The sequence below is a fragment of the Trachymyrmex cornetzi genome, unplaced genomic scaffold (assembly GCF_001594075.2).
Source record: "Trachymyrmex cornetzi isolate Tcor2-1 unplaced genomic scaffold, Tcor1.1 scaffold343, whole genome shotgun sequence".
Taxonomy (NCBI): Eukaryota; Metazoa; Arthropoda; class Insecta; order Hymenoptera; family Formicidae; genus Trachymyrmex; species Trachymyrmex cornetzi.
The window spans coordinates 123,970-136,886 of record NW_017298142.1 but is presented as its reverse complement, the minus strand read 5'-3'; the positions used below and the strand labels follow the sequence as shown (position 1 = coordinate 136,886).

Genomic DNA, 12,917 nt, shown 5'->3' with positions numbered 1-12,917 from the left:
GGGGGGAGTCGATTTTAAATTTTATTTTTGATATGTATACTTCATAAAATTATAGATCTATTTTTATTTTTTCTTGTCTATTCAATTTTCATCCTCGTTAAAGACTTAAATTCGCATTTTCAACCATTCTTATTTCACACAAATTGGGATTCGGAAATCTCTCTTTCATTTGATGTTCACTTCTTCCGTCTTTGTTTCCATTTTTTCTTTTCCTCTCTCTCTCTCTCTCTCTCTCTCTCTCTCTCTTTCAGCACCATTCACGAGAAGTCAGGAAGATAAGGTTGGTAGTAATAGCGCGAGAGGCCCCCGCGGAAAAATCATACACACGGTCAGAAACGACAGGCCTCCCTCGTGCCATTGACCAGGTAATTCAGTGACGCGTAAAAAACAGGCATAAACGCGCCATCAGAGCAGGCCCTGATTCTTCTCTTTCGTGCTCCATTCACAATAAACCGCCACGACACTTAATCGTGCCCCATTTTTTTCTTATCGTACATAGATACGAGAAGTACATAATTTAAAACAAACGAGTAATAAAATTGAAAATTTTAATTAAAGCAAAAAAAGAAACAAAAAGATCTCGAAAAAATATAATTTAAGAAATAGATAATAAAGGAACTGAGAAACTAAGAAACTAGTAAAATAGTTTTATCTCATTGCATAAAATCTGTACTACATTGCATTGTAAATAAAAACGATGTTACTCTCTTTCTTCGAGAGAGGAAAAATCTGGAATCGAGAAAAGGGATTTTAAAAACGTTTTTGCGAAGATCATCCAAGTTTTTCGCGAAGAAGCGCCGTCGGGATTTTGCAATCGTTTACGGAGGCAGTTATAAAGCAGATTTGCACGCTCGCGAAGGATGTAATTTATATCGAGTACGTAGTAGCACAGTAAAGAGGTACTGAGGGGAACACATAGAACTAAGGCGGTGTAACGTAACCAAGGAGAGATTTAGACGCCGCCGCGCGCCGTTCCGCTGACGGATCATGGGCTAAAAGAGCATTGTGTTTCGAACTGTACAATAGATATAAATCCAATCTTCCTACGTATGTCGCTGACGCACGCGTGAGCAAAGTCACAAAGTACAAAGAATTTTTCGCGCACGCAATGTATTACGTTGCTTATTATCATACCACTTTCCTATCGTCACTATTATTAGTACCTTGCGCATGGTTGAGTGTATGTTTTCTTCTTTTATGCATCGACATATTATATCATCTTCAATTTAAAAAAGATGAAAAATTATTGATTAAACAGATAATCCTGAAAAGAGGATATTTCCAATTTTCGATTTTAGCAAATTGTTAGTATTCTGTGTATTTGGTGACAATATTATATGTATATATCTATTATATTAAATGATGTTGTTTTGAAATAAAAATTAAATTTTAATGGGTGTATATATAGTAAAACAAAATATATACACAAGGTGTTTCTGAAATAACGCCTACTAATCATACAGTAGTGTTCCTTTTAGACATTTTGCTCATTGGATAACTAAAAAAATATTGCGAAAATTGCAAAATGGTAGAAAATTTTTCGACTCAGTTTTTTATTAGGAATAGCACTGTATGATTAGTGGGAAATATTTAAGAAACACCCTGTATACACTTACGCTGAGAATTCTCGAGCATACAATTCTCCGCGATTAATCGAGCGAGCCTGTGAACGAGCGCTGTCGCATTTTAGGATTGTAATCATTAAAAGTCAGAATTTACCAACGGTTCGTTAGCGCCGTGTGCGAGCAAACATGCTCATAACATTCAGAAGTTATTTCCAAGTTGGAAGAACATTAGCGCAAATTTTTGCGCATGTTCAGCCGGTCGCTTCTAACAGCGATGTAATTTGTCCATCGTCTGTAGGGTAAGTGAGACTCCACAAGAGATATACCTACTCCATTATACAGCTGTCTTCCTCGGACTGTCAACTCTTTGGTGGATCATTATAATTGCGACTTTGTATCATGCTCTTCACTAAATCGCTGTTCTGCTCTATAAACTGCTTTGAAATTACCTCATATTTCTTCAATTCTTCAAACTTTTAAAAGATCATATCTTCAAGAATTTTGAAATAATCTATTTTTTAATCGATAATTTATATTTCTTTGTTAATAACAATTTAATTGTTAATTTTGTTAGTATCTTCTCTAATTCGAATGCTATGTATTTTTAATAGAGCCAAGTAAATAATTTACCTAATAAAGTTATTGCAAAAATGTTCATGCATTTTTAGAATTAATAAATTTATAAAATCTTGAAAAATTAATAACTACTTTAGGACAAATTAATATTATAAGATCAAACTTAATCATGATTTTACGAGATCGATTTATGCTATAAACTTTCGGAATACTAAGAGCTAAATTGATACGAATGATACGAATAATTACCAACATTTTGATTGAGTCGATAAATCCAATTTATTGGAAAATTTAGCTGGTTGAAGTTTGAAACGTTCTTGGAGCGATTTTTTCAAAATAATTTGGCCCATTTCTCCTTTTGCACAGAGCTACATCTTCATGCCAGACAACAAATGAAAAACACTCCAATCGAATACATGCGTCGGAAGACACCCTTAATGGCGAAAAACCACCCTGGAAAAATAAAAGAAAATTCTCTCAAAACCAAAAACGATTTGGCTTATTTCTCCTTTTGCACAGACCTACATCTGCATACCAGACAACAAATAAAAAACACCCCGATCGAATACATGCGTTGGAAGACACCCTTAACGGCGAAAAACCACCCTGGAAAAAATATTTTTTATTTGTTGTATGGCATGCAGGTGTAGGTCTATGCAAAAGGAGAAATGGGCCAAATCATTTTAGGCTTTGAGAGAGTTTTTTTAAGTTCTTCCAGGGTGTTTTTTCGCCATTAAGGGTGTCTTCCGACGCATGGATTCGATCGAGGTACTTTTTATTTGTTGTTTGGCATACAGGTGTAGCTCTGTGCAAAAGGAGAAATAAGCCAAATCATTTTTGGCTTTGAGCGAATTTTTTTAAGTTTTTCCAGGGTGGTTTTTCGCCATTAAGGGTGTCTTCCGACGCATGTATTCGATCGGGGTTTTTTTATTTGTTGTTTGCATGAAGATGTATTTCTGTGCAAAAGGAGAAATGGGCCAAACCATTTTGAAAAAATCGCTCCAAGAACGTTCCAAACTTCAACCAGCTGGAGATTTTGATTTTTATCTGTCTATCTCTACAATATTATCGCTCTCTTACTAAATCAATAAACGAGTGAATGACGAACAAAATTGTTAAAAAAGGTTCGCGGCGACGTGGGAGATCGCACGCAAGATCTTGCTGCGGCGGCGAGGATCTGCAGAGTCTGCAGACCTTGAACCTGATCGGACGCGGGGGTGGAAGCAGTCGGCAGCGCAGTCCTAATCCTGCGACAGGTGGTCCAAGTCAGGATCAGCCAGCATCTGTGGTGGACTACAGACGGCTAGTGTTCATCAGCTCGGACTCGTCGTCGGGCCGCGAGGAGGACGATGCCGACAGTAGTTGCTCGAGCTCGTCCTACCTGAACGGACTGCCGCGCAACGGCAGTCACCACCATCATCACGCGCAGTCGCTCGAGGACTGCGACTGGGACTACTTCGAAAGCGGCTCTCTGCCGTTGCCAACAACACCAATTGTCACCGTCGGCGCTGGTGTTAATATCGCCGGTACAGCGGATATCATCGGTCAGGACGTTTGGAGTTGCTGCCCAGGACGTGGTTCCGCTGCTTGTCAGGTACTCCTATAATATTATAATATTACATCATATATTTCATTTCACATACGTTACGTTTGAAAAAAATTAAGTATTAGATTAATGTAGAAGTTTGATGCACTTTTATAAATAAACGTGTAAAAAGGATTATAATTTTCGTTATATTTTCGTCTGAAAATTCACCAAAGGTTCAAATATTCAATATTAAGGATTTTCAAAAATATGTCTAATAATATAGTTCTAATAATATAATTCTCTTAATATGATTTGTAGTCATTGTTTTACAGCAGCTTTCTGAATCTTTTTAATTAATTTTTAATAAATTTATTTATTTGACTTAATATAAACCGTATATTAAAATATAAATTTTTATTCACGAAACAATTTCATATAAGTAATAAATTAAATAAAAAGACGATGTTACGCGCGATGAGAACAGTTTTCCATGGACATGAACACAAGTCATGTGACCGCGACCGGGTGCCGCTGGTTGTGCATCCGTTTGACAAACACATTGCTGCAGCTGAATTAATCATTCACGTTCTACTAGCGAAGAGAGTCACACGGCAACTATGCGGAATTCACGGTCACACTTTGTCAATAAACTCGAGAACTCGTATGTTGAGCGACGCCTCACATTGATTACAACGATCGATAAGCACTTCTGTACTGAATTGTCACTGCTACAGCTTTTAAGTTGTTAACCACATATTTCTCTATTTATATTTCTTATAAGTAGAATGTATTTATAAAAAACAAATGGTTTAACATATTTTTTTCGTGCGCATTAATTAAAATTTTAATAATATCAGAAGACAATTTATATCTATTTTCTTAGCACAAAATTTGAAATTGATATATATTTTGATCGATATAGGTACATCGCATTTTTTTTACTTATAATTTTTGTTTATAATTATTTTTTGACATTTATATTTCGCAACTTTTTTAAATAGAGGAGATAGTAGTATTACGGCCCCCATTTACATTTTTTACAATAACTGGTTGTATAATCAAAATTTAAACTTTAAACTTAATGATTACATTCGTGAAAGTTCAATCGATTCTAAACCCAAAGTTACAAAACATTTATTACATAGGACATTACTTATAAAAATGTGGCGACACTGCATTAATGACTCGAAAAGAAACAGAAATGGTAATTTGGCTTTCTACAAAAATAAATTTAAAAAATTGGTTTCGTTTTAAAAAAAATAGTGTTTGGTTACAAAATTAACAAAAAAGTAAAACATTTTAGAATGTATGCAAATAAATATATATATGTTATACATATATATGTTATGTATGTATGTTATACACATAACTTCTGCATATAAATTGCTCAGTACTAAAAATCTCAGTACTAAAAATAGTATAATTAACATAAACATGTTACATAAAAATAGGTCATTCTTATTCTATATTATTGATAAAATATGTTAACAGTAGAACTACAATCGATTATCAAATAATTATTTTAAAAACCTTAAAAAAGAGGCTGCGAGTAATCAATACGCATAGAGGGCCACATTTTAACAAAATGCCATGCTATTGTTCAAATTTGCATAACTCAAAATATGTACAGTTAAATAAAATAGTACACAACACACTCAATTATAATATACATATATTTGTGTGATAATATGCTCAAATTTAAGAAAAATGAGGAAGGAGGTGTAATTAAATACTAAAATATATCTTAGAAACGGTTCGAAATACTTGAAAGTAAAAATGCGTTGTAAGTGCTGGCTATTAAGTATTGGCATATTAGCGTCATGGTTTAACGACGAGCTACCGAACAAATAATTTCATAAGTAATCATTAAGATTCCCTATATAATAGTGGAGATATTAAGAGAGGCCACAATATCTACACTGGCCATAATACCTTCTCCTCTACTTTCGTGATTGAAAATAAAAAAGTATATTATATATATTGTAATTTCATATCTTATATATATTTAAAAAATAGAATTATTAGCAAAAATATAAGACGTGCTAAAATTTTGAACAGTAAGGTGGATGTAATTAGTCAATTTCAAATTAATTGAATATAGAGCCAAAATTTATTTATTTAATAAAAGAAAAATAAATTACAATATTTTAAATAAAATAGAAAAACAGAAAAAGATAACACTTTTCAAGATAAAGAAATTTTGCGAGCTATTATCCTATCGTTCTATTCAGGCCTGCGGTGGTTCCCGAAGTGCGAACGTGCTTCCGGTACCGGTACCCATACCGGTCCCTGTTCCGTATCCAGTGCCGGTACCGGCCGCTCTGTGGACCGGTGATTTTGCGGCGGCTGCATCATCCATGATAAATCGCAGTGACGGTCATGCCGAGCCGGGAACTCTGAGGTTACGAGGTGACCCAGCGGCACCTTGGTTCGCCTGGCATCCTCGATTCAACCAGCCTCTTCATGGCGCACGTCTGGACCCCCGGCTCGCTGGCGCCTTCGATCCAACTACCTGCACCTTCCGCCCGCCTGATCAGGTGTTGACTCCGAGATTGTACGGTCCAATAACTGAGACAACAACGACCGCAACGAATCTCGAGTCTTCTCAAATAAGTCAGGATGTGAGAGATGAAGCAAACGTCATATTGAAGACTGAGGAATTTAGAAAAGAGGAAAACTTACTGGCGAAGGACATTAACGAATCTAGTTCCTCTACTACAAAGAATAAAAAGAAGTTAGAAGAAACGAAGAACATCGAAGCAGAGGGCAAGGAAAGTGAAGAAGAAACGGAAATGAACGAAGAGGCCACTTGTGAAGATTCATTATTGTCATCTTTCGAGAGGAATGCACAAGGAATGTATCAGCACTCGCGAGAGGATTCGGGCAGCTCGTCCGGAAGATCGTCAGCAGATAGCAGCGATCTGGAAGATGATTCCAGCTCGCATAGATTCTCTAAAGTATTTGTGGTGAACGACGACTCGCTCACCAGCGACAACGATATCGAGGATAATGAAGAGAATGATTCCGATTCTGCTGCGGAAGGTGGTGTGACCTTGAAACGCGTCACTGCGATTCCTGAAGAAGAACCGGTAGTGTTGCAACATGTAAGACTACTGAACGAAGATATACTCGTGGAAAATGAACGAGGAGTAAACAAGAATGAATTAGAAGAATCTAAAAGGCATTCCAAGACTTATATCTTTGGCAATGACCAGCTTAAAAGCGACGATATATCATTGGATAAATCTGCTGCTAATTTAATTGACAAACGAAAAAGTCGCAATAAGAAGATCGGAAGTGATAACGATGATAAACGACTTCCTCTCTTACTACAACGTCGATCGATCCCAGAAGAGTTATATCTTGCAGATAATAGTGATTGTTCTGATAACCGAATCGAATTGAAATCCATAAGAATGCTCGATCCCGATAGCATTGATCCACCTACAGTTGTCTTGAAAGATGAAAAAATACAAATTTGCTCTGAAGCTGTTAATACATCGAAGGAGATTTTGCAGAATGGTCTGATCGAATGTCCAAAGTCACCTTCAAGCGACACCTGGGATTCAACAATTGTACCAGATTCTCTCGAAATTTCTGGAGTTTCTTCCGAAACTTCAGTTTCCGGAGAGACTGACGTCGATCATCGAGATAGACTTAGAGTCTTCGATAACGGGCAGATTACGCGACCGATCGTAACAACGAATGATTGCGAGAAGCAAGGAGATAAGCAGCGTTTATCGGAGGCAGATTGTTCGAATGTCGATATCATTGCCGACGCGTTTACTGACAGTTGCACCAGCAACGAGAGCAACACTACAGGTAGTGAGGTGAGCAGCGACGAGCTTCACGAATACGAGGTGACTCCGATTGAGTCATCCTTTGATTACAGTAACGAGATCGCCGCAATCAACGACGAATTACTATATCAAATTGGCAAGAAGAAAACGGAAGATATTTCAAAAGGAATCAAGGAAAACGGTTATCATCTTGGCAATAATCATGATGACAAAACAAGTCCGACAATGACGAAGAGCGGCGCCAAGCAGAGCGTACAGTCTGAGAGACCGATCAGCGGGCGGTCTTCGATAAAGTCGATGATCAGCGCGAAGGACGACAACGACGACGACGAAGACGACGACGATGAGGGCTATCGCTCCGTTACGTGTCGTCGCGGCGGTCAAGATGGCGGGCCAGGAGACAACGACCCGACGGCGGTAGCGGCGGGTGAGGAGCGGGTACAAGCAGACATAGGCGATGCGATATTAACCAGCAGGATCCAGGAGATGATGGGGAGTGCGGAGGAGCAAGACGGCAATGGCAGCAAGGTGGACATTGCGCATGACGGCCCGGTGAGAGGCGAGATTGCCGTTCAGGTGGGAGGAAATGGTGATGGTAACGGTGTTAGTGGTAGTGGTGAATGCTCCGAGGAGGGGGACGCGACACGGTTTCGCTCAGTCGAGCGACGCCCGTGCACTCGGCAGGAGAATGGATTCCCAGCTGACGACCAAGCGTCGGCCAAGGACCTTGCCAGAGACTCAGTTCAGCACAACAGCAATAACAATATTAGCGGTAACAATAAGTACAGAAGTCTCGTGATGATTACCCAAGAAGCGTCCTACCAGCCGGTAAGCGTCGTCACGTCGGACACCACGACATTGCTGCAACCGGATGAGATCCATTCGGCTGGAAGCCAGGGAGGCCTGGCCGGCTACTTCCAGCTGGCATTGGAGGCGGCGAGCGAACCGCAATTACATCGTAAAAACGCTCCGCGTAAGCCGCTGATGGTGAAAAGATTACCAGCCGCAGTCGCGGTCTCCGCCGTCACGACGAGTCATCAATCAGCCGAGCCTGAAGTGGATAGTGGATTGAGTGTCGGTAGCGCTAGTGAAAGCGACGACGTGTCCGTGAAGAACGTGCCGAAGCCGCTCAATTGTCGACAGGAGAATGCGGATGACGTATCGAAGGATCGTTCGGTGTCGGATTATCGTGAATTACGTGTTTCGTCACAGTCTAGTGATGATAATTCTGGTGGCGTTATTATACTCGAAGAAGGTCTGGCTGATGATGATTCCTGGGTGGAAGAAGTATCCCACGATGAAGACGAGCCGGGCGCGACCACTGCCACGGAAGAAAGCTCCGAAGATGAAGCTAATAACTTTGGTGATCGTGAAGAAGAACTCAGAGGCTATCGTAGACAAGCGATTGATTTTACCTTGCACACGATCGTTGAAGAATCCTGTGAGGAGAGTGAAACGGAGCCCAGTCTGGCTGCGGGAAGTCCCTCGAAAAAACCGCGACCACCTTCTGCTTCAGATTTGGAGAAATATTTCTTTTTTGGATTGGGAGGTGATGGAAATAGCTCCAGTATAGGTTCGCGCGAAGTCGACAGCTTGTCAGAAACCTCGTCGATTTATTCCGAGGGATTGGAGTCGCTCGGCCAAGACGAAACTAACGGCAGTGGTCAAAACCAGGACAGGTCGAATAACAGTGACGGTTTTCTAAATTCTTCCAGACTGGAAAAATATTATCTATCAGAATTCCTCGGCTTCGATCAGGACAGAAGAGATTCTGATGGTTCAGTAGGAAGTGATTCCGAAGGCAGACCAAGTCCAGAAGCGCAAAGAAGAAAAAAACTAGTGCGTGCGAGAGGTACAGGCAGATCTCATAGTTCTTCTCTGGATAATTTATTGGCTCTCACACAGAGCTCACAAAACCTGAGCTCGCAAAATTCTCTTCAAGATCTAAGCCTTAATCAAGATGTGCAGGAGACTCAATCTGAAGGTTCCTCAACAGAGACTGATGGTACTGAAGATGGGCAAACCGCTGTATTTGGCACGGACGGTCAATTCGATACAGTAAAACGCAAAAAGAAAAAACCACGAAATCTGGGAACTCAAAGTCCACGCGTGTCAGATGATCGGAACAAGACGCCGGAACCTAGCAGAGAAATGACGCTGATGAACGAAGTCGTAATGGAAAACGAAAACGAGGAGAATTCTGAGGACTCGGACAGAGCGAAGACTCCGCAACCCGAGTCCGTTCTGTCTTCGTCTTCCTCACCGTCCACTCTTACAAATAATAGCAATACGTTGAACGCGACCTCGTCCTCGCAAATGGATTCAAGAAATTCGGTTTCGGTGAATTCAATTGACGGTCAACGATCGAAACAGCAATCGCGGGATTCAGGCTTTGTTGGTAGCTGCGACGATCTTCTTCAGCATCAAAAATTGCCAGATGAAAGCCAAACAGGTGGCATTGGAGGCGATGGCACCGAGATCGATCAAGAAGCCGACAAAGATCGCTCGCTCAGTAAGATTACGGAGCATCCTCAGAACGCGAATCAAAACGCTATTAAAGAAGGAGCGACCGGCAAAAGCAACTTGAAGCATCCGGTGAATCATGCAAGTCTTCCGCACCTGGCGAATGCCTCACTGTCACGTAAAGATAGTTTCAATAACTGGTCCAGCGATGAGGAAACGAATCTCATGATGTCAAAGATGCGGCAGTTCTTCAAAACGATGGTGGCCAATACCAATGGTCAAGGACAGAATGCTACTAGTGCAAATTCCGGCGGCGTTTCTCCAGCACCGAGTCCTCGACTGCCAGGTTATACCTCGAAAGCACGACTCTGTGTCCAGAATCGCACTAAACCGCCGCAATTGGTATATTTTGAGAATGAGCTGACACGATTGATGAAGACGGTGCCGGGAATACGTGACGAACAAGTGCGAGAGATCGTCGAGTATCTCAGCTCAGAAGATACGTGGTCGGATTCTTATGACAGTTCGGATTACACTAGCTCTGACCTCGAGGGTGCCGCCGGAGGTCGCAGATCAGCCTTGCAGGAACAGATCTCGCAAAGTTGTCAACAAATTATCAGTAAATTTGACACCACTTCCACTAGCGGTGACGCAGCTCTATCGGACAAAGAGAAGGAACAAATGAAAGGATCTGGGTCAGGGTCTGCGATGCAACCTGCGCCTTGTCTGGGTAGGGATACTGCTTTCGTCTATCAAAAATTGGTACAGAGTTTCACAAAAATGGCCGGTGACGGCGTGAGTTCGGATGCTAATTCTACACCGCACAGTAGTCCGCCATTGATCGCCAAAGTAATGCATCACATCGGCAGCCGGCTAGTAGCGCTGATGCACGAAGTTTCGGAAGGCGGACCGGCCGCGCATCATCCTTCTACATGGCGACGATATTCTCAACATCATCGAACCCCATCTTCAGCGTCTACCACCGAAGATGATGACTCTACATCCGATTCGACTAACGCGCCTTCATCAGCGCATTTGCTACCAAGGTCAAAGTCTCACGATCCTTTGTTGTTGATCAATAGTCATCCAGCGGTTATCACCGGTCAAGAAGGGGAAGAACGAGAGGCCAGTGACTACGAAAGATTCTCTTGGCGTGGCAGCTTTGAGTCTACGCTCATGGCTGCCGACTCGAGGACGAAACTGAGCCTGTTAGCATGTTCTGGTGACGTCAGTAGTGGTGGTAGTGTCAGTGCAAGTGCAAGTGCTCTGGCCGCGAAGCGGCGTAGCGCCGGCGATTTGCTGTTCAATCCGAAGAGCTTTTCTAGAGAACAACTGGACAGGGTAAGGAGTTGCGGTTCGATCGGTGGCGGAAGCGGGGCCGGGACCGGCGGAGCTGGCAGCGGCTCTGTCGAGGAGAGGATATGGAGTAACAGGAGAAGATCTTCCGTTCCCGATGCTAACACCAGGGGAGAGTCAGGTGAGTCTGAGCGTGACTATCTTTACGTATATGTGAATGAATGGATGTGGTGTACACTTCTCCATGCGGAGTGAGCTCTCGTAGATCATATTACATCGCGGAAACAGCGGTAATTGGCATTACAGCTTGATTTTGCCTCGCCAACTTAAACCAATCCTGCGGGTTGCTCGAGCGTTCCTTTTCCGCAATTACGTATGGTGCGGACTCAGCACGTTAGACGCTACAGTCAGATCGGTCCTGATAATAAGGTTGTATTTTATGTGGAATGAATAGAGTAAACGCGCACGCAGCGGCAAGTCTAATGTAATTGTACTTATATTGGTAAATTAAGTCGGAATTAGGAAGCGTGCAAGCAACTGCACGCCTTGTTTGTGTGCTTTATACTGCACGCGATTCCGATATTTCAGTTAGTTCCATACAAGCAAAAATAAGATTTATTGATTATAAACAGTAAAATTACATAACAAAGATTAATAAAATAATGAAAGTACTAATTATGTCTTATAAATATTTCATGAATGATTTATTAAATTATTATTGCATGTATTAGAATCAAATAGTCCGAAACCAAAAGTTTCACCGTAATTATAAACGAATTTAATTGAATTATTGAAATCTGCGATAATCTCCAATATATAGAGGAGAAAATGGTATTATGGTTAGTGTAGATATTGTGGCTGCCCTTAATATCGCCGCTATTATATAGCGAATCCTAATGATTACCTATGGAATTATTTGTTCAGTAGCTCGTCGTTATACCATGACGCTAATATGCCAATACTCAACATCCAGCACTTATTATAACGCATTTTTACTTTCAAGTATTTCGAAACGTTTCTAAGGTATACTTAAGCATTTAATTACACCTCTTTCCTCGTTTTTCTTAAACTTGAGCGTATTATCACACGAATGTATGTATATATTTGAGTGTTTTGTTTGCTATTTAACATTTTATTTGACTGTATATATTTTGAGTTATGCAAATTTAAACAATAACATGACATTTTGCTAATGTGGCCCTGTATGAGTATTGATTACTCACGGCCTCTTTTTTGAAGTTTTTTAAATAATTATTTGATAATCGATTGTAGTTCTATTGTTAATCTATAGTTTATATTATATATACTATTTTTAGTACTGAGATTTTCAATACTGTGCAGCTTATATGCAGAAGAAATTATATGTACGTATATACATTTATTTGCACACATTCTAAAATGTTTCACTTTTTTATTAATTTTGTAAAAACCAAACACTGTGTTTTTTTTTAAACGAAATTTTAAACCAATTTTGTAAATCTATTTTTGTAGGAGGCCACATTATCATCCCTGTTTCTCTTCGAGTCATTAATGCAGTATCGCCACATTTATATAAATGATGCCCTATGTAATAAATGTTTCGGAACTTTGAGTTTGAATCGATTGAACAACACTTTGACGACTGTAATCGTTAAGTTTTACGTTTAAATTTTGATTATTAATCAAGTTATTGTATAAAATGTAAATGGT

At 40.3% G+C, this 12,917-nt stretch overlaps 1 protein-coding gene across 1 annotated transcript in view; it reads left to right on the top strand.

Annotated features, from left to right (window-relative positions):
• LOC108763164 (serine-rich adhesin for platelets) overlaps nucleotides 1–12,917 on the top strand; it is a 67,331-nt gene that overhangs the window by 30,196 nt on the left and 24,218 nt on the right. The window contains exons 9-10 of the mRNA XM_018510540.1: nucleotides 3,266–3,735; nucleotides 5,901–11,409. Of these exons, the coding sequence (XP_018366042.1) occupies nucleotides 3,266–3,735; nucleotides 5,901–11,409 (5,979 nt within the window). The remainder of the gene's footprint in view (nucleotides 1–3,265; nucleotides 3,736–5,900; nucleotides 11,410–12,917) is intronic.